This window comes from Molossus molossus, unplaced genomic scaffold (genome assembly GCF_014108415.1).
Source record: "Molossus molossus isolate mMolMol1 unplaced genomic scaffold, mMolMol1.p scaffold_m16_p_5, whole genome shotgun sequence".
Taxonomy (NCBI): Eukaryota; Metazoa; Chordata; class Mammalia; order Chiroptera; family Molossidae; genus Molossus; species Molossus molossus.
In genome coordinates this window covers 34343612-34366959 of record NW_023425388.1, presented here as the reverse complement: position 1 = coordinate 34366959, position 23348 = coordinate 34343612, and the positions used below count along the sequence as shown (strand labels likewise).

At 39.8% G+C, this 23348-nt stretch overlaps 1 protein-coding gene across 2 annotated transcripts in view; it reads left to right on the top strand.

The window, feature by feature from the left end:
• Window positions 1–9797, top strand: part of ZBBX (zinc finger B-box domain containing) — a 108438-nt gene extending 98641 nt beyond the window's left edge. For both annotated transcript variants that reach the window (XM_036243551.1, XM_036243550.1), the window contains 2 exons: window positions 7684–7822; window positions 9671–9797. In XM_036243551.1, coding sequence (XP_036099444.1) covers window positions 7684–7822; window positions 9671–9797 — 266 coding nt within the window. The remainder of the gene's footprint in view (window positions 1–7683; window positions 7823–9670) is intronic.
• Window positions 9798–23348: the final 13551 nt, after the last annotated feature.

The window sequence follows — 23348 nt, the reverse complement described above, 5'->3', positions numbered from 1 at the left end:
TTTTTTCTTGGTACAAGATTTAATCCAGAAACAGGTTACCACTTAATTTTTTTCCTTTTTGATGTCTGACATCTTTGATCTTTGAAACTAGTTTTGCTCTTTTTAAAAATGTTGTTATTATTATTATTTTTTTTTAGTCAAAAGACTTATGGGAGCCAGTGTGGCTCAGTGGTTGAGCATTGACCCATGCACCAAGAAGTTGCTGGTTTGATACCCGGTCAGGGCACATGCCCAGGTTATGGGCCCAGTCCCCAGTGGGGCATGTAGGAGGTGCCCAATTGATTCCCTGTCTCATTGATGATTCTATCTCTCTCTCCCTTTCCCTTCCTCTCTCTCTAAAATCAAAAAAGAAAAAAAATTAAAAAAAAAAAAGACTTATGAAGAATTTTCTTATGGTCTTAATCTGTTTTATACCAGATTGGTCTTTTATAAATCATTCTTTGCATGCTATGGATTCTTGGATTCTGGTTTGTTTGTTGGCAAACAACTAGTTGCTATCATTTCTTTGTTATCTTACTTGCTCATACTTATTGTGGATGGCTTTGCTCATATCCTCTGACTTTTGTGATATAGTGAGACTTCATTTTCCCTGAAATGCTTTCCACCCGTACTGAGATCTGTCAGTCTTCTCTTTGGAGCTACATTTGTGGGTTGGATATTGCACTCTTCTGTGTCCTGCGAGCTCAAAGTCCTGGAGAGGATAGATGAAGGGCTGGAGAGCTCAGCCTCCTCTATTGGAGGACCTGGATTTTATCTTTTATTTTATTTTATTAAATGCCAAGTTTCATTGAACCTGGTTTAAAGTGTATTCTGTCCCTGTGGGGACACCTGCAACTTTGCAATTTTCTTGCCTCTGCTCAGATCTTTCAGCGGGTATTTAGGGGCTTTAAACATATTTCAGAGGTTTTCTTCTTCCCCATCACCTACTTTTTTCCAAATTGGTGTCATATTGGTGAGATCTGGCAGAACTTTAGATGACTCTCCTTTTCCCATTATTAGCATTATTAGCATATTGAGTGGGGAGGGGGTGGGGTGAACAGCAGTAGCACTAAGATACACCCAATGAATCTTCTATTTATTTCATTTGGTTGCCCCTTGTCAAAGTTTATTATGTGAACTTGTAGCCCTTTCTTTGTTTTGTTCCTGTTGAGATTTTATTTTACATTTTTCCCCTGCTTTTTCTTTTTTTTTTTTTAATCCTCACCCGAGGACATTTTTCCATATTTTTTTGTTCAGATAGAGTGGGAGGGAGAGAGAGAGAAACATCGACGTGAAAGGGACACATCGAGTGGTTGCCACCCGCACAACCCAACCAGGGCTGGGGACAAACTGCAACCAAGGTACATGCCCTTAGCGGGAACTGAACCTGGGTCTCTCTGGACCGCAGGCCGATGCTCTAACCGCTGAGCCAAACTGGCCAGGGCTCCCCTGCTTTTTCTATTCATTTCATTAGAACTTGAGGGAGGAGAGTTTATGATCCATCTTTATTTATTCATTATTCATTTGCTAAATTGCTAAAAATCAAATGTAAATATCCTGGGAGGCAATACTCCCAACTAAAGGCAAATTGTAACGTGGAAACTGTCTGGTCTGACCTGAATCTAAAAGGATAACCATACAGTTAAATAAGACAATTAAGGGTCTCTTATTTTGATTGATAAAGTCCATTATTTACAAATGAAATTCAGTACTTACAAACTATAGTCTTTTTGTATGTGTTTCTAACCACTGAGCTTTTCTTTGCCTCTATCACTCTTATTCTTACATGCTTCGCTTGCCCTGTGATTCTCAGCTTCTCCTGCACCAACCCCAGCATGTGCATGAGAATGCACAGTTTCACATGAAAGCAAGCACACACTACATGGCCTGTGAAGCACCGGGGCAAGAAAGCCATCACCCACACACACTCGCTCCAGGGATAGCTCTCTTTATGTGGGAAGATTAACTTTGGATGAGGGCACAGCTCTGAGACACTCTCCTGGAGCTAAGGAAGGAAGGAGATGGCACATCAGCTAAATCAACCCAACAGGCAGTGAGGTAGCAGATGCTGTAGTGAAATCAGGCCCTATTCTAGAAAATTCACTGATTCTGCACAAGGTTTTTGTATTCTGTTTAGCATCAATGGGCAGAAAAATTCCACCCACATTTTGCTACTTATGATGCAATCTGGTAAAACTCTTGAGATTTGCTCTCCTGCAGACACAGCTACACAATTTGACTCTTATACAAATGTAAATGTGTTCACGTCCCTGTGAAAGCTGCATTTTTGTGAGCAGCTAACCTTGACCCATCTTCTTTCAGCTCTAGCATGCATCCACTTCCACCCAGTCCCTGCAAAACAACTTCGCCAAGGAGCTCGGAGAAGAGACAGAAAATAACTATATTAAGTAAAGCGTTTCTCCTTTGACTCAGATTGCTGTGGCTGATATCAGAGCCATTTCAGAAGTAGGCGAGGTAGACACAGCGGGGGTTGTGTGTGTGCTGACACGGCTTCCTGCTGAATCGGGAGAGAAGGGGCAGCAAAGCAGGGTGGCTCAACGCAGGGCTCCGGGCAGGGAGCATGTGAAGGAGGAGCTGGTTCTGAAACAAAAAGATCACTTACTAGCTTTGTGACATTGGGCAAAGTATTTTTTTAAATCTCACTTTGCATTAGTTTCTACATATGAACAATGGGTATAATAATAGACCCTATCATAACTTTGTCCAGGATGGAACTCAAGTGTGTATTAAATATTATATTCATGAGAATTTATTTCTCTCTACAATAACGAGTTTGAATGTCATTCTAAGGGTCCTGGTAATTGGGGATTTGAAGTAAGGACACACACACACACACACACACACACACACACACTAACTCAGCAGTGCTCAGCACATAGTAAGTCCAGGAAAAAATGTTAAATTATATAAGGAAGCAGTGGATGGTGCTTTCTCCATACAGTAAGGTGGGTGCTCTTGGTAAGTCTAAACTATGGTGGAAAACATCTAAAAGCTCTTTCTATTCTAAAACTAAGTTTTCTTCTAGACTGCTTTGAGGAGTATAGTTAGCTATAGTTTATGCCTTATTATTATTCCCTCTACAAATATCTTTGTGAATAGTACTACAGTCACCTCCTTAATAAGCACAACATATCAGTATAACCTACTTATTAAGCCACCTTGACAGTTTTTAGATGTTATAGCCTAAAAAAAAAGTGGAAAATATCAGAAAAGATATGAGAAAGTAGCTATAATGATGCACTTTAAAGCATGCACCTTTTCAGTAGCTAAAAATGATTAGTTTGGTTCGAATTCATTCTGATTTGTGGTTTAAGAGCTTTTGTGGTCCTTAAATTCCCATGACAATCTTATGTTTGTGTGAGTTCATAGGTAGTTAACTGAGTCAAGTAATTTAAGAGAGGAAAGTATTTTCCTTTAAACAAGAAAGAGTAAAAATGTACCTGATATTATCTGATGTAGCCAGTTGTCTGTGATGTAAAATAGTGAGTCAGAGGCTTCTATGTACTTGGAGCTGCTGTTCATTGGTTGGCCATCAAGCACAATACTACGTTACAAAAGGCCTACTCAGGGTTTATAGTTAGCAAATTCACTAGCTAAGTAAAGATAGGCTATGATGGGCTAGAATGGCAATCTTTTTGCTTTAGTGCACCTTTGAATCCCAGGAAAAAAAAACCACAAAAAACATTGAATGCTCCATATAAGTGAAAGTTGTCAACATATTATTTTTATTTTAATTTTTTAATTAATTATTTTTTATTTATTGATTTTAGAGAAAGAGGAAGGGAGAGGAAGAGAGAGATAGAAACATCAATGAGAGAGAACATCGATTGGCCACCTTCTGCATGCCCCCCACTGGGCATCAGGCCCACAACCTGGGCATGTGCCCTGACCGGGAATTGAACTGGTGACCTCTGGGTGCATGGGTTGATGCTCAACCACTGAGCCACACTGGCTGGGTGAAAGTCATCAACACATTTAAAAAATTCTGATATAAAGAAAATGAAACCATTTAATGTGTAATAATACTCACTATTTGTTTTTATGTATAATGTTCAATTTGCTCTTCATAGCTACTCTGGGAGGGAGATGGGGCAGGTGCTAGTTTATTTTCCCTTTGTGGATACTGGTTCTGGGTGATATAACTGCGCATGGTCTCCCCTGGGTGCGCGAGAGCCCGGGCATAAACCCAGGCAGGTCTACCGTGCATTCCTTTGTGTTACCACCATACCACAATGCTACCTAAATAATTGGAAATCCTCACTTCAAATTAATATTGTGACCAGTTAAGCGGGAGAGGGTATGGACAGAATGAAAGTAAAGGAAAGAAGATTGGGAGGGATAAACAAGGCAAGGTCCAGTGGCAGAGGGGAAGAGAGATGGAGGGACAGGAAAACGGGAGGCTGAAGAGCTGGGGGTGAGACTCACAGGTCACAGGGCCCGTGTCCTGGTTGTCACACCCTTTTGAACCTGGGATGCCATTTGTAGCTGTGCTACAGAGTCCTTTAGAAAGTTCTGTCACTTTTGTTTTCGGTCCCTTATGTAAATAGCCTATCTGCTATATTTCTATTTTTTGACGTTTTTAACTTTCAAATGTTTTTCCATTTTTAATGTTGTTTTTTTTGTCCTTCTTTCTTTTATTTCTTTTATTCATATAAGTGTTTATTTTCATGTGGAATAAAGTTATATGAATATGTTTTAAATGACATGAGTTTTAGAAATACACCCTAGAAGCTTATATTTAGTCAATTTTTCTCCTTTGTCTAATTCTTTATTATTGTATTTAAAAGATTCTTCAATGACCAGACAATATATACTCTTACTCCAGGGATAAAAATCCATTCCTCAACAATCAGCTGACCTGGCAGTTATAAAGTTTTCAATATAAATATCAGTCCACTTTTTCTTTGTTCTGTATTAGATAATCAGAAGACTTGAGTACAACTGACTTATTAGGTTTAACACTAACCTGTGATAGGGCTTTTTGTAAGTATGATGTAAAATGATATCACCTTTGCTCCTGTTAACTTGACAAGGTGTTTCGAAGTATAATTCTAAGAATGAATTATTATATAAAAACAGGCCCATTCTATTTGCACAATCTGAATTAGCTCTGTGTTCATTCAGTTAGGACTCAAACATCTAACAGAGGTTGGACACCTTTGCAGGTGGCATTCTTTAGCTCTAAGCATCACTATTGCATGTTAGTACTATAATTCTGCAAGTTCCAAATCCCGAATGGACTGTTTTCCCACAGGTAACATTTTCCGCTGGGGCATGCATGGGTGCCTTGCATACTCTTACTCTTTTACTTAGTGAAAAACTGGGAGAGAACGTAGTGGCCTGCAGCTAGATAATTAGATTCTGGAGCAGAGTGGTCTATGATGTAGGTGAGCTGAGAGAGCTCAGGTCTAGTTCCAGGTCTTTGACCATGTGTTTGTGTGGATTTCAAGTTTGCCAAACCCCACTGGGCCCTCCACTACCGAGTCTTCAACAAGTGGGGATGGGACAAACCTTTTAGCTGAGAAATCTTTTCTTTTTCTTCCAAATTAATCTTATATAAGCCCCGAATGTAAATAAGACCAAGGAAAGCCCTCCCGGATGCTTTAGCAGTAACCTCATCCTTAAGCCTACTGAATTTCTCCTTGTATCATACTATGAAAGTCAGTGGGCTAACTGATTTGTAGGACACCTTCCAGCTGTAAATGTATTCAGTGAGGTTTGTTTCACAGCAGGAATAATCTAAGTTACTTTCAGCAGGAGAATCCTTTTGCTCAAAAACTTCACAGTAATGCTAATGACATTCCTCTCCCCTACCCCAAATATTCTCTTCAGTCAAGTGTATAATGCACTGTAGTTTAATGTTTGGTTGTTCTAATGAAGGGGATGTTTGCTTGACACTTTCATCAGAATGAAGGGAAGAAGAGCACACAGTAATTTTAACAAAATCAACATAAGGTTATATACAAGTTAAATGACTCTTAGAATTGTATCAACGACAGAAAGAAGGCAATATGGCCTTTCTAATATGGCAATCATTTGTTTTTATACTAGACTTTTTTGGTAGTTTATATACAGATGTTTGCTTATATATTTGCTTACTTGCACTATTTTTTCTCACATAGGCTGAATCACAGGCCAGCTTTATGAAAAGGGAGGAGATTTAAGGCTTCTCCCCTTTCCCATACAAATGGTTATTATCTACCCAAACAAAGCAGGAAGCCAAAACAAAAACAAAAACAAAAGGGCAAATTTGCCCAGACTAACCTTTGCCTCAGACTGTGTGGAGGTGAAGTTTTTATTTCTTAGAAGACAAGATTAAATAAAGTGTTTAACATTCACAATATTCTAGCTTTAAGAGGGTCACTTGGTTTTCTTTATAATTTAATGAATTCTTAGGACATTGGACGTTTTAAAAAAATATAATGTATATTGAAAAATCAATATGGCTGTTTGAAATGAGTCAGCCAGAGAAAGACAAATGCTGTGTAACATCACTTACGTGAGGAATCTAAAAAGGCCAGACTCATAGAAAGAGATTAGAATGGTGGCTGCCAGGGCTTGGGGGTGGGAAAAACTGGGAGATGTTGCTCAGAGAGTACAAGAGAAGACGTTCTGAGGCTCTGATGTACAGGTGGTGATTATAATTAATATTCCTGTATTACATATTTGAAAGTTGCTACGAGAGCAGATCTTTTTTTTTTTTTTTAACAGCTTTTTTTAATTTATTTTTTTATTTTTTTATCCTCATCCGAGGACATTTTCCCATTTTTTGTACAGACAGAGTGGGAGGGAGAGAGAGAGAGAGAGAGAGAGAGGGAAACATCAATGTGAAAGGGCCACATTGAGTGGCTGCCACCCGCACGACCAACCAGGGCCGGGGACAAACTGCAACCGAGGCACATGCCCTTAGCGGGAACCGAACCCGGGTCTCTCCGGACCGCAGGCGGACGCTCTAACCGCTGAGCCAAACCGGCCAGGGCGAGAGCAGATCTTTTATTTTATTTTATTTATTCATTTATCCTCACCTGAGGACATTTTTTGTTCAGATAGAGCAGGAGGGAGGGAGAGAGAGAGAGAGAAACATCGACGTGAAAGCAACACATTGAGTAGTTGCCACCCACACGACCCAACCAGGGCTGGGGACAAACTGCAACCGACGTACGTGCCCTTAGTGGGAACCGAACCCCGGTCTCTCTGGACCGCAGGCCGATGCTCTAATCGCTGAGCCAGACCGGCCAGGGCACGAGAACAGATCTTACATGTTCTCACCACAAAGAAGAAATGGGATTTATGTGATGTGGTGGAGGTGCTAACACCATAGTGGTTGTCATTATGCAATATATCGTGTTTCAAATCAACACATTATACACCTTACACTTAAACAATGTTACATGTCAAACATCTCCCAGTTAAGCTAAAAAAAAAAAAAAATTGGGAAATTTGTTAAACAAAAAAATCAATATGGTTAAAGTGACTTGCTACCCAGGCCCTAATTTAGAATCTCAGGACACATTTACCTCATACTCTGACCATCCTGCAAACATTAGAAAATTGAGAGATGATTAAAAATCTCTGATCCTCTTTCTACTGCTTAAAGTTTACTCTGGATAAACTTTCAGAGCATATGCTGTGCATTTGTTGCTTGAATTTATGTGTTGACAGTCATGAAATAAAATATTGCAGGTCCTTCAGAAAAACTTTACAGCCTAACCTCGGAAGAGTCACCAGCCCTGCACAACGATTCGCCGAATATAAGTCAGGCCAGCCCAGATCTCTTTCAAACCTCACATCCGAGAGGCCTCTGTGCAACTGAGGAACTGAGGTAGGTTATGTGTAACCATAATGCATAGTAACAATTCTGACAAGCCCCAACTAATTCTCTTTACTACATAAAGAAAGATTGTCCTCATGTGTGTACTTTATATGTCCATTCTTTGTAAAATGTTTGTGTTCTTTGCTGACCTATCATCAGGATTTAGTAAAAAGCTTATGAAGGTGTTGCTTTAATACAAAGCGAGGATGCTCTGCCACAAAATGTATGTCAGAAAAATTTTAAACAAAGGAATTTAATAATCCTTCAGCCTTTCTTTTTAAATCGAAAAGCAGTTGCTTTACTTTTATTAATTAACCTAATAAATTGTAATACTTTGCATTAGGAGAATCTTAGTCAATGTGAATAAAGTTTTCAGAATAGAATATTGAAAGGTTTCTATCTTGAAATCGAGTCCAGGCTGCTAATGATATTGTATTTTAATTTGTTATCACGTCATTCTTTCCTCACATAATGTATGAGCTTTCAGGGATGGTGGTCGGTTTATAGGGAAAGTGGGTTATACTGATAAATGCTTAAGAAATGTAGTTTTATCATGTCACTCTACTATTGACACACTGGAATTCCTTGAAAAAAGGCGGCGCCCTGGCCAGTTTGGCTCAGTGGTTAGAGCGTCAGCCTATGGTCCAAAGAGACTCGGGTTTGGTTCCCACTAAGGAGAGTTTCTTACAGAAGGTTTATAATAGATGTAAATAAAAGTCCATTGTATTGTAAATTCCTTTGACTGGTTTGAAGTCTAATATTGCAGTCAAAGGAAATCAAGAGAGTTGCTCTCTTTTTTTCTTAAAGGAGGAAACAGTTTGGCTGTGGTTCTTGGATTTTTGCATTTCTAACACTATTTAAAATTTATTTTTAAAAAGGGTCAATCTAAAGTTGCTATTCCCCCTCCCCCAAAGTAATTAAAAACAAAGTAACGAAACCTCCAACTGACTATCACCATCATTTCATAAAAGAAGGAACATTTAATACCAAAAATGTAAGGGAAACTCATTAACAAAATAAAACACGGTGCTTTAAAATTAAGAATGTCATGACAAAGTCATTACAGTGAACGTTTTTTGTCCCAGTCAGATCTGCACTTGTGCACAGAGGAGAGCTGGGCTCTGCCGATTTAGCCTGTGTTTGAACAAGAATCATCAAAAAGAATCCAAAAACAGTTATATTCATCATGGAATTTTACACAAGTATTTCATATTATTTAGAGGCATACATGGGCTGACAATCTAGATAACTTAGACCAACACGTCCGAGTTGTGCCGGCTCCCCTCCGCTCCCCACTCTACCTCTCTTACCAAACCCTAGATCCCCACACGCTGGAGCCCCCCCCCAAAAAAAACTTCCTCTCCGCAATAAAACCCAACAATATAAAATAACTCAATAATTGTTGTCATGAATTCTGGTTTGGGCATGTTTTAACTGGCTATCCACATAATCCTAATTTACTGTACACAAAAGAGGTGATTTATCTAGCAGTCTATTCATTGGGACTCTATTAAACAGCCAATGTAATGATGAATGTCCTTAATGACGACCCTGAGGCTCAGCAAGTTTCTGAAGTGCCTTCTGAATCATCGGTGAAAGACAGGATCAGAGACTGTAAAGTCTTCTCTCCTTGGTACCACTGTGGCTTTATTTCTTGGGAGAGGAAGAATGATGGGAATTTCTCATTAAAAGGAGGCTTGGTATATTGGGCACGTTGAAATGACTGCCCCAGTCTGAAGCAGACCCTCACATCTCTGCCTCCAGTGACTTCTACGTATGTAGTATTGATCAGAAGATAAATGAAGAGTTGAAACCTAGTTCTGTATATTGTGTATTGATCTTTTAATGTATTTCCAGCTCTTCTGAAAAAGATACTGAAATTCAGTCTTTCCTGACAGCTTCTGAGAGCAGCACAGATGAGGAGGAAGAGGATTTCCTTGACAAGCAACATGTCATCACACTACCATGGCCAAAGAGTACCTAAGGATCATATGTTCATTACTTTTTACTTTTTGTATCCAAAGTAAATGGGGAAAACTTAACAACTGAAAAAAGTAACTAAGCGATTACTTCTCCAGGTGCTGGAGATTTTCATTGTTCATGTCTCTGGTATTTCAAGGTTTGCAGACTAATAAAAGTTAATAAAATTATAAGTTTAAGGACTTTTTCTTCCAAATAATATAGCATGTGTCAAACAATAATCTATATTGCAGATCATATTAGTAAAATTTGGTGAGTTCTAAAAAATAACAGTTATAACTCTGTATACAGAACCTAACATAGGCTACACCATAATTACATTTAAAGTAATATTTAATTATCAAATTATATTTTAAATAATTATGTCATCAGTAAGAGTGTACATTGAGGGCCAAGTCATACTTGGCAGTATGATTAATTGTGCCTAGAATCCATGTTCTACTTTGGTAATTATATAGGTTTTTGTTTTTTTTTCTGTTAGTATTTTCGCATTTATAGATGTTCTGATAGCTTCAAAACCGGCTGCTAGAAAACAAAAAGGGGTGACCCAAAATAAAGAGGACATAATACTCATTCTCTGTTTTAGCAAAACACAGAAGAGATCCCCAAAGCAGCTTATTTTAGGAGGGCCAGTGTGATGGTTAATTTTATGTCACCTTGGCTAGTCTATGGGACCCAGACATTTGGTCAAACACTATTCTAGCTGTTTCTGCAAAGGTATGTTTTATATTGGATTAACATTTAAATCAGTAGACTTTGATTGTAGCCCTCCATAATGAGAGCGAGTCTCATTCAATCAGTTTAGAAGCCTTAAGAAAGACAGAGGTCCTCCAAGGAAGAGGGAATTCTGCCTTCAGACTTCCTCCGGACTCAAGTGACAGCATCAACTCTTCCCTGAGTCCCCAGACTGCTGGCCTGCCCCATAGATTTTGGATTTGCTAGACTCCAGAATTGGTTCTGTTTATCTGAAGAACCCTGACCTCTGTAGTCACTTTGAAGGACTGCTGTGGTAGCCAAAGAACAGATATAGAAGTATTTTCCTAGTCTTGGAGAATAGTAGATACTTGGGTTGGTGGGTATTCAAGGTTTCATAGGAGCTTGTAATTCAGAGTCTCAAGTGCAGAAGGAGGCATGGAGATAGAGTTTTACAAACTTCCTAGGATGGCTTCCCGTTAAGGAATTTGTGGCCTTATCAGAAAAATATCCCTGCACGTTGGTTGTGCCATCGTTTTGTCTTCTCTGTGATTCTAGATAGTAACCACTGATACAAGACTGATGGCCATTGAATGTGAATTCATCTTTGATACTCTCTCCATGGCATCAATAAACTGTACTGACATTCACACACACCATTTACTGACATGATAGAAAATGAAGAGACATATAGCCATTTCTGTGTCTTTTAATCTAAAAAGGCCCTTTATTGGAAGTGATTAACATAAACGAACAATAAGTAATCAGCAAAGCCAATCACACTATCAGAATAAAATTTTTCAAAAGAAATATCTTAAAATTAAGAGAGACTCGACAGCTATTTCCTGTCCTCTGAGCACGTTCTCTACCACAATCTCGGTAGAGAGACAGCAACGAGTCACCTTTGAATCTTCCTCATTTGTCTCAAAAGCACTTCTGCCATCCTGTCCCGAGGCTGCTAGCTTCTGAATTTCAGTATTGTCGCCAAAATGGGGTAGCCTGTTCAAATACGTTATTTTTCTTTTTAGCATGTTTGCTCAGGTTTAACGTTTCTTGACTCTCCTCACACTCCTTTTCTCTGAGACAACATCATCCTTATACTTCTGATGAAGAAAATTGTCCCTCTGGTGCCAATTTATGAAACTCATGTTTTTCACAGACAAAGTGGAGGGAGTTGTTTTCCTATTCTCACAGGAAGCAGGAACACCAGTGTTTTTTCTGTTTTCAATACCCTGAGCCTTTTATAAACTAGCTCAGAAAGAGATTTTGTAAGATGGCTTTCCCTTTTACAACATAAGAATTTTGAAATAAGAAATTAAGCTGATAATTAGTTGTCAGTAGTGCATTTCTGGCCAGAATTTGAGATAAAGAGTATGCCATTGACTTTGTCATTTAACTTCCAATATGGCATTGAAATTAAACATGAGGTCCTCTGTGCAGAGCACAGCAGACCCCCTTCCGACTTTATTTGCTTCCTATAACCACACATTTAGAAAAGTTCCTTAATTCCTTTGCCATTAGTCTAATGAGGAAATAAAAACTAAATAAGATTAGAGCCTCTGCCTGAAGCAGCTGCAATGTGTTCTCTCATTCTGGAGCTCGAGTTTAAAATCGTTGGTTAAGGCATGCATCTAGTTCCGGCTGTGGAATTGAGTTACAGACATTCCGGGAAAATCACGAGCGTGTTCCTGATACGAGAGTTAACATGGTGTGCCTCTCGCAACCGTTAGACAGATGACCAAGTGATATGCATGCGTGCTGGAGTTAGTTTATATTCAGACTTGCCTGGTGGTGTAATAACCATATGAAATTCTGTAATTGTACAGTTCCGGACATATACATGGTAGCAACAAATTGACGTTAAATTAAATTTGATAGTTCTGATTTGTTACTTGAGATTTGTTACTTGAGATTTGTTGAAGTCCTTCCCCTTGAGGGCATTCTGGGTGTGTCGCATGCCACAGGCCAGGGGTACACGACCTTGAAGACCATTTACTATTGTGCCTTATCTGTGTGGTGATAGAAAACCTTTCTTTGAACAAACAAATGTTATCAAATGGCTCCATTTCGGTAGTAGGGTACTCAGATATTTTGAATAATGCCTTGATTTATTAAAAAACAAAAAATAAACACAAAAACAACAGTTCTCTTGATCCCTATGGTTCAGTTGTTGGAAAGATCTTAAGCAAGGCTTACCTCATCTAGTTTTTGGCCACATGCTAGTTCTCTAAGATCTCAAAATGTACCGGCTCAATAAAACTGCCTCTACGTCCAACCAAAATTAATTCCTTTTGTCCCTTTTCCTTATTTATTTATTTATTTATTTATTTATTTATTTAGTATGTGCCCCTAGTGGGAACTGAACCCGGGACTCTCTGGTCCGCAGGCCAATGCTCCAACCGCTTAGCCAAAATGGCCAGGGCCCTTTTCCTTTATTTTTAATGGCCTCCTACTTTTGCCTTCATAGTACCTATCATTATTAATGTGTCTATTTTTTAAACATTATGTCCCCCAATTAGACTGTACATTTCCATTGAGCACAGATTATGCCTATTGTGCTCAGCACTGTGTACGTGTTTCATCTTTTAGCATGTGCCTAGTGTAGACTGGGTGATCACTAGTAGTGAATGAATGAATGGGCATGATCCAACTGATAAGTCGTCTCTGTCCCTAACTTTTCCCAAGGGAAGGCAGTATGATACATGTAGTGGGAGAGACAGAGGTTATCAGCTTCCATTGTTTACCAGCTGGATCACTCATTTGAAAGTGTTTCTTCTTCATTCAAGGGAAAAAAAGATACTGACTTGACTTAGCTCAAAAGAATGTGGTGAGAGTCAAATGATGTCATGAATGCGAAACATTTTGGGAACTGGGACGTGCTCTGCAATGTTTATCATCGCTTTTTATGAATTTAGGCTAAAGTTGTTGAACACAGAGACAAATTAATGGATGGATCAGTAGTGAATTCAGGACCAAGTTGACATAAATGATTCACAAAAATCACCAAAGACCAAAAATGGAGAATGCTTTCAGTGAGTTTGACGATTAGATTGAATGATGTGTAAAGCTTGCATTTACATTGAAAGCTAAATATCTAAATTTATTTTATTAAAATATTTCCAAAACATTGTTCATTATGTTTACAGATTTCTTCTATCATGTAAGTTCGGTGTTTTTAAATATCAAATTGGACTGGTACTTTATAAATGCTCTGTGCATGATATTTTCAGAGGGGAGAAATTTTAAAGCATACTATTTATACCTTTCCAAATCTGTTTTTATAGGATATTCTGTTTCAGCATAATTTTCTTCCCTGGTTATTTATTGCTAGCCACATTTTCATAAAAACAATCTTTATTTCCTCAGAGTTCATCTGCCTGTATTTTATCCCCCACCTAAAGTCATAATTCTTTGTTAGTGACATCCTGATTGTTTGCTGGGTAAATGATTATGATGTTGCAAACAAGATTATGACTTTAGCTGGGAAATAACCAGCAGGCATAGATGAACTCTAAGGAAATAAAGATGTTCCTCTTTTAATGCAAATGTCTTTCATAGTTAAGGAAAAGGGGTGGATATTCTTAATGTTCTTTGTGAAGTGACAATTATGTTTACAGTGAAAATAATAAATTGATTGATGATGTTATCTTGTGCTTTATTCAAATACAGATAACATACAGTAACAGTATGGAAACAGTTCTGAAGGGTTTCTCTATTTGCTCTTATTTCTGACAGAAGGAAGCAATCAACCTATATATATATAGATACAAATGCTTAAAAAGATTTCCAAAAGGAGAAATGTACTTTGCCCTTCTTTTAAAATTAACTAAACCTTATATAGTCAACAAGTGAAGTATGAAAGACATCTTTAGAGTGAAGTGTGATTCACATTTTTAGGTAATTGTCAATTTTATAGAATGATTATTTCATTGTTTATTCAAACAACATTACAGTTCTTAACTTTTGTTCTTAAAAATGAGAGCTAGGACTGCAGGCAGGAAGTGAACAAATGCATTTTAATTTGTCAAAAGTAATCATTACATTTACTTTCTCCTCTGACCTCTTATGCCGTAGTCCTGGGATAATAGCTTGTAAATTAGGCTATTGAGTCAGTAAAGATTTGGGTTAATTTTACATGACTGGAAAACCAAACAACAGTGGAATAACAGAAGAGTATTTATCTTTATGTCAAGTCTGGGAGTAGGCAGGCAAGAGCTGGCATGGCAACTCCACCTTGCCATGTTATTGCCATCCTCAAGGTCACCTGGTCATCCTAGATGATGATGGATGTCTAGGCATCACAATCTGTGTTCCAGGCATCGGAGTGAGGAAAGGGAGGAGAGCGAGATGGGTACCTCCCAGGTGAGGGTGCTTCCTTTAAACCAGTCTTTCTGGAAGTATCACATGACTCTTCTGCGTGTACTTTTTGGCTGAAATTCACCTGTGTCTAGATCCAAGGGAATTTGAAGATCTAGTCAATGAAGTGGGCGCATTGCTGCTCAGGATAAAATTGGAGTTGTGCGACCAGGGACGGTGGGCAGGGTGGGTCCTGAGAGCAGCGGGCACCTCCTGTCGCAGGCTCTCATGCTGTCCTCATTACTGGGTCACAGCTGCCTGTTGCAGAATACACAGGTTCTGCAGTCAATGTGCTTTGAAATATGTGGTAGAAGCCAACCTTTTGAAATTTAAATAAGTCCAATTTAAGAGACACTACTCTTCTTTAATCAGTCAATTTTTAATACTAACCATATCTTTCCATCTGAAAGACATAAAGTTACACAAACAGAGACCTCATCATTATTCAGCTTCAGGTTTTCACCTTAGAGCTTCTTGAAACACATTCAACATCCCTTTAAAGTTCAGTCTTTGGGCTGATGCCCAAATCCAATCTGCTTTGGCAAAGACGTTCACTGTGCTGTTAAAAATACTGTAATATGAAATATTGGTCTCAAATGAATGTTAAAATATCAGGGTATCTTGAAACCTATGATGTTGGAAATTTTCACAAGAATGCAGACAACAAATATAAAGTAGTTTCTCATAGGAATGTTGAATATTAGTATGGTAGAGCCAGAGATTACAGATGGTCTCAGTGATAAAGCCTCCTGGTTATGTTCCCATAGAGCAGTGCTTATATCCTTCCGAGTCCACATATACAACAAGAGAGGAATTGCTTTTAAATCAAACTCTGGGGACTCTTAGGGTTTCTTGATTTAGGGGAGGAGTATAAAGGAGAACTGAATCGCTCAACAAAAGCATCTAAGCTTGAATATTTTTTATATGAAGTGTTTTTTGTTTTTTTGTTTGATTTTGTAAGATTAAAGGAAAAAAATCTGCCACAAAAGTTAGAGATCTGAAGCCTTGATTCCTAGAGGATTTCCTGGCCCTGTGTCAGTTTGGTACTCTGGGATTTACGTCACAAATATGACATATTGTCAAGGTATGTGACTGAACTTCCATCTCTTTGCTGTAAGAGCAGCCGCCAGAGAACCATGGAGAGAAGCAGCCTCTTCCTCAGTGCGTTGACAGCCGTGCAACAGGGGCCCACCTCTACGTGGACAGCTGTGTTGGTAACTCATTTTCTGATAGATATTTTTTCCTCAAGTATAGAAAACCACTCAAGACATGAAATAAAGTAGGTTTATTTTAGTAAGAAGTAGAATGGTGTGGAAATCCAAGAACAGGAGCTTCACAAGAGTTGGCCTCACAGGAATTTTGAGTTCCTTGAGCTGAGATCGCTCTTTCAAAGGATGGTATGGACACTCGTGGGTTTCTGCTTTGGGGGGCACACTAGCTCTCTTTTCCCTGATGGATAGGCTTCTTAGGTTCACTCTTATTTTCTGCCTGTGAGTAAGGATTTGATTTATTATGGTTCAATAAGGCCTTTCACTCTGCATTATAGCCTCCCTCCCTCTCAGCCAACCATTTCAGTCTCTTGGTGTTTCAATTCCAAATCAAGAGAAAAGTTTCATTGGTCCAGTTTATATTTTCAAGCCCGGCAGCATGGTTGCCTAAGGGGGGACCAGGGATGAGTCAGACTCAAACAGTGTTGCCAGGCCTGGGTGAGAGAGAATGTGGAGAGAGGGAAGAACCATTTGTTAAACATGGCCTCTGTGTTTCTGTAGGTTGACGACTATGATTTAAGGCAATTTTTTAAAAGTGTAGTGGGTTTGGTATGCTATGGACTTCTCTGAAAGACCCCCGAGGGAAGGAACTTGATGTCAAAGAGATGAGGAGGAGGACAGTACAGGAAAGGGTATTCAAGGCTGGGGACACATTGGGACCACCCTGACTGTATGGGAACAGTGCAGGTGGTACCTTCAGTCTCAGACAGACCAACCCCAAGTGCAGGATGCTCCTCCTACACATCCACAAGGCCATCCTCTCCCACGTGACTCGAGCGTAAGTAGTACTCTATGTTCAAAGAGCCTTTGCTGGAAACAAGCAACCTGGAGCTCTGTCCTAATATTGTTCTCTAATGTCCTCATCATAGACACTTTTTAAAAATTTCTAGGACTGATCTACTTGACAACTATGAAGCAAAATTTCCCATCATGCTTCCCTCTGGACCAAGTATTCTCTGGCGGTCCCAGCAGATTTTCAAGGTGATGCTGCACATGTGGCAGGTGGCTTCCCTGGGCATGTCTGGCATCCAGGACCAGATGATTCAGACAGAACGCACGCCTGTCACACACAGATTCTCCTTTATTGGTTCTTGAAATGGCCTCATTTTCTTCCTAATCAAGGGAGAACTAAACCTCAACCAGATGCTTGTGATTAAAAGAAGGGATAAAGTTAATGGAACTTTTACCAAGGATATGTCTCCTCCTGCTCTCAGAAAATGCCAAGGTGCAAACAAGCCATTTATCTGCAAATAAATATTGCACTGGGGGTAAATAGTTTATTTTGCAAGTTTGAAACAATTATACTTTGACAGCATCTGATTTTAGGTTTATTATAACATCATTAAAAACACATTTAGTTGGTATTAAGTGAAACAGTTCATTGCAGTGTTATGTAAAAGACACTTTTGATATGGAGCTAGTCAAAAATGGTCTCAATATAATTTTCTATATTTCTTAAGAAATATTCCCAACCTTTTCATGAATTAAGGTATCTGATTCACTGAGACTTCTCTGAATAGCTTTTTATTTTTTTTTCTACAAACAAGAATGATAGATTGCACTTATAATAAATGGCCACTTTTTCAGTATATGATATTTCCTGTCCTAGAATGCAAAAATAAAAATGCTTTCATTTTAAAATTAAATTTAGATCAATTATTTCACTTGCTTCTAAAACATCAGTCTACATAAATGTCACCTCAGAAGAAGGAAGACGTTTTTGCATTTTCTTTATGAAATCCCACGTGCACAAAATGTAGATGCAGGTTAAGCATCTAATTTCTTGGAATGAGCACCCTTTAGATGACCCACCACAGATTCGGTGGAAGACTTGTATGTAAAGGAGATAGAATTTCTACCCCTTGCTTGATCCAAAAAGTTCCCTTTAGAGACAGAACAGCACACTGTTAGATCTTCCACTGGAAACAGATTTTTTTGAACCGTTCTCTTTAGGCATTCCATTCACAATCATTTTTGCTTCCTGCGTAGTAACATTCCTGATAGAACATGTCTACACAGCACTTCCATTTCCTCCCCTTCGGCGTTGTTGTTTTTTTGACACCTGAAATCACTACTCCACCATGTGCTCTTGTCAGTAGTGACCTCCACATTTCTCAGGACTCAGATTAGCCTCTCAGCATCATTTGATGTGGTCAGTTGCTCTGCTGTCCTTGAAACTGTTCTTCACTTGTCCTTAAGGACACCACATTCATGATTTCCTTTTTACCGACTACTCCTTCAGCATTGTCTGAAACTTCTCCTTTCTCAGCTTCTGAATGTTGATGCGCTCAGGGCACAACCTCGCCACCTCTTATATAACTACACTCTAAGGGACCGATCTGTAATGTAATTTCACCTTAGAAATCACCCCTTGGAGTCCGGTCACGATGGCGGGTAGGTAAACGCGGTATCACGTCCTCCCACAGCCACATCAAAGTTACAACTAAACTACAGAACAACCATCATTCAAAACTGCCTGAAATCCAGCTGAGTGGAAGTCCTACAAGTACAGCATTAAAGAGGAATTAAAGCAGCAGCCACATCCAGACTGGAAGGAGGGGCAAAGGCGGACAGGCTGGTCCCACACCCACGTGTGGCGGATAAAAATCAGGAGGACACCTCGGCTGGGAAGGTCCTCCCTGAGGACTGAGTGGTCCCCGTCCCACACCAGACACTCAGCTCAGGGTTCCAGTGCCAGGAAGAGAGTCCTTATAACTTCTGGCTGGAAAAACCAGACGGAACTGAGTCTGAGGGAGGCTGAGGGGGCTGGAGCCCCAGGCAGCTCTTCTTGAAGGGCCCACATAGACTTACTCAGACTCGCACCCTCCAGGCTCCCACATGGGGGAGGCAGCTTAAAAGGCACCAGAGACATACAGGGAAGAACTGAGCTGTTTGGCATTGAAGCGAGGGCTGAAGAGGCAGCTTTCTCCTGGACAAACGTGCTGTCAGAGGCCTTTGTTCCTTTGGTGAGCCCTTCCCTGGGCGGCAGACAGTCCTCATATCCGGGACTCCAGCAACCTGGCTCACACTGGTAGCCCCACCCTGGTGACTCCCTGAGGCCCCGCCCCACCCAACTTTCAGGCCCACCCAAGCTGTTGCCAGGTGCTTTACCATAGGATTGGCCTGTCTTGGATCCTGCTTCAGGTTTTCCTAAATTCTTTCAAACAAGCAGCATCTGATCTCAGCTAGCCCCATACCTCTCATTAAATAATACATAGAAACAAACACAGGGAGGCAGCCAAAATGAGGAGACAAAGAAACAGGTCCCAAATGAAAGAACAGAACAAAACTCCAGGAAAAGAACTAAGTGAAATGGAGATAAGCAACCTAACAGAAGCTGAGTTCAAAACACTGCTTATAAGGATGCTCAATGGACTTAGTGAGAACCTCAGTGAACTTAGGGAGGGCCTCAAGAGCATAAAAAAGGACCAGTCAGAAATGAAGGAGGCACTAACTGAAATAAAGAATAACTTACAGGAAATCAATAGTAGAGTAGGTAAAGCCAAGAAGCAAACCATTGACTTGGAATATAAGGAAGCAAAAAACAGCCAATCAGAACTGCAAAAAGAAAAAAGAATCCAAAAAAATGAGGATAGTGTAAGGAGCCTCTGGGACAACTTCAAGCATGCCAACATTCACATCTTGTGGGTACCAGAAGGAGAAGAGAGAGAACAAGAAATAGAAAACCTATTTGAAACAATAATGGCAGAAAACTTCTCTAACTTGGTGAAGAAAACAGACATCCTAGTCCAGGAAGCACAGAGTCCCAAACAAGATGAACCCCAAGAGGCCCACACCAAGACACATCTTCATCACAATGCAAAATGTTCAAGACAAAGAGAGAATCTTAAAAGCAGCAAGAGAAAAGCAGTTAGTTACCTGCAAGGGAGTTCCCATAAGACTGTCAGTTGATTTCTCAAAAGAAACTTTGCAGGCTAGAAGGTAGTGGCAAGAAATTTTCAGAGTGACGAAAACCAAGATTACTTTATCCTGCAAAGCTGTTATTTAGAATCAATGGCCATATAAAGAGTTTCCCAGACAAGAAAAAGCTAAAGGAGTTCATCACCACCAAACCATTATTATATGAAATGTTAAAGGGTCTTCTTGAAGACAAAAATAAAAAATATGAACAAACAAAATGGCAGTAAATACATATCTATTGATAACTGAATCTACAAACAAAATGAACAAGAACAGAATCATTATCATAGGCACAGAGAACATTTTGTTGGTTGCCAGATGGGAGGAAGGTTGGGAAGATGGGTGAAAAAGGTGAAAGGATTAAGAAGTACAAATTAGTTGTTAGACTGACAAACCTCAAAGGGAATAGGGGATTGGGGGTGGGAATAAATAAACCAAAGAACTTATGTGTATATATGCATAACAAATGGACACAGACAACAGTGTGGGGTAAGGCAGGAGCTGGGCGGGAGTGGGGAGGAGGGGGTCAATGGGGGAAAAATGAGGAACATCTGTAATACATTCAACAATAAAGGTAAGTTAAAAACAAAACAAAACAAAAACAAAAACAAAAATCACCCCCTTAAGGGCAACATGTCCCAAACAGAACTGTGGCTTTTCTTATGCAAACTGGCTCCTCTTTTGGTCTTCCCATTTTTTAAATGACAGCACTGTTCACCTAATGGCACAGGCCAAAGACACTAAGAGTCACCTTTGAATCTTGTTTTCCTCGCAGTGTCATATCCATTCTGCAGGAAGTCCTGTTAACTCTACCATAAAATACACCCTGAACACTGCCTCCTGTGGCTGCCTCCACTACTCCCACTTAAGCCAGGTCCCTGCTCTCACATGTCATGCGACGTCTCCACTTGACACACAGTCACCGGCTTCCATAGTGCAAACTCCTCCACGGGCCTCTCAGGACAGTCAGAACTAAAACCAGAATTTCCCAAAGCCACCAAAGCCCCATGCACACCTGCCCTCTTCCTCAAGCTCACCATGGCCTGTTGGCTGTTGTTTGAACTTGAGAAGGTTCTAGCTTCATACCTTCATACTCACTCTCCCTTCTTTAACATCCTCCCCCAGAACCTCACATGGCTCCTTCACCCCCTCCAGGTTCAGGTGTGACCTCAAATATCTCTCAGAGTGCCTTCACTGGCCACTGTATGGAAGGGTGCCATCTACCTGTCCATTCTAGCCCCTTGCACAATTTTTCTCCCACTATTACTCCTGTAGGGAGGGCAACTAATGGGAGAAACATTCTACAGTAACTTCATAACATTGGTTGAGTTCCTATAATGTATTGCAAGCATTTTTATCACCTAATAATAACCCTACATGGTAAGTACTATTATTAATCCCCACTTTACATGTGAGAAAATGGAACCAAAAAATCGTTAAATAATGTGCCAAGGGTGCCGGGCTAGTTAGTAAGGATGCTGGAGTCCAGGTATGGGCCTCCAGTTCCAGAGTCTGATTTGTCAACAGGTGCAACACTTGTTTGCTGCTACCTCTCACTATAGTGAACTTTTAAAAAATTGTTTACTCTTGATATACAGAACAAATCTTAACTTTAGGTGCTAGAATTGGCTCTAAGGTTGTGTTGATTTTAGTAAAGTATCTTAGTAAGACTTTATTATAGGTAAGTCAGTTTAATTAATTAAAATGTGTTTCTTTCAGAAAAAAATATAAAACATTGCTACATCACCTGAAATCTAGTAGATTTTTAATAGGTCAAGATTGAATAAAATATCAAAATCAAAATCAAGACATGCGGCAGTATTTATACTGTTAGCATTACAGTGATCATTTTTGTTCCAAAGGTGGAATATATAGTTTATTTGATGAATAAGAAGTGACTGCTCGCCCTGGCCGGTTTGGCTCAGCGGTTAGAACGTTGGCCTGTGGTCCAGAGAGGCCCGGGTTCGGTTCCTGCTAGGGGTTCGTACCTGGGTTGCAGTTTGTCCCCGGCCCTGGTTGGTCGTGCGGGTGGCAGCCACTCGATGTGTCTCTTTCATGTTGATGTTTCTCTCTCTTCTCTCTCCCTCCCACTCTGAACAAAAAATGGAAAAATGTCCTTGGGTGAGGATAAAAAAAAAAAAAAAGAAGTGACTGCCGAAGAGGCTAAAAGTAGCATGCAGCCTTTTTGTCCTTGGCTGTGGGCTCAGGTACACTCGGATCATCAGGTTTGCTAGTAAGCCTGCCCACAGAACAATTCTGTGAAGTACTTCACTGACATTAACAGTCAATATTATTCACCTACTAAACATTTTTTTTAATACTCATTTGGGAATATTTTTTCATTTATCTTCAGATTGAGTGGGAAGGAGGGAGAGAGAAACATCGATGTGAGAGAGACACATCAACTGGTTGCCTCCCTCATGACTCCAACCAGGGCCAGGGACGAACCACAACTGAGTACGTCCCCTTGACTGGAACTGAACCCACAACTCTCATTAATAAGTTAATTAAATATCATTCAGTTCTGTATTCAGACAATTTATAGCCTGAAAATGGAAGACTCTGAATTTTTATGTGGTAAGGTTATCTTAAAGTTTGACATCAGGGATCGTATATTCTTCTAAACTCTGAGCACCTAAAAATATGTCCTAAACAGACAGGAAGCAATAGAGTCTGTTTTTTAAGTTATGCATTAAGTGGTGATGACAGGATAGAAAAAGGGCGAAGGAGACTGCCACCGATACGTGGGGACAAGCTGAAGCCAGCCTTACGTGGCAGGGGCACATCATTCAGTAAAACAGCAACTTGCTGATTTTCCTTCTTGAATTTCTGGAAAAACAGTCACCTCCAGGGACCTCTAGCAAAATGAATGATGGGATCATGGACTGTCTTCCTTTTCAGTTTTGTGTAAGATGGGAAGCATTATCAGCGCTGTTCCTTGAGATATTTCTCTCTTGCATTGTCATATGCAGATTAGATTCAGGACAGAGAAAAGTATTTTCTGTCAATGTGCTTCAGACTCTGCTCCGTGGAGCACTGGTGGTTCCCAAAGGACCCCTGGGTAGAGGGCGTCAGGATTATGACCCATACCCAAGTTTCAGTCACAGAAACTTTATTTCTTTCTCTTCCTTATCACTATTTGTATACGGTTTTTCTCCACCAAATATTTCTCTTCTAAAACATTGAAATAACACTGTTCTAATTCTTAAGCGTGCTATGATGAGAAATGAGTCCTTCCTATGACTGTTATTTTAATCGAGTGGAATGCTACTGTGTACATACTTAATGCAGCATAATTCACAAATACAGAAGATGAA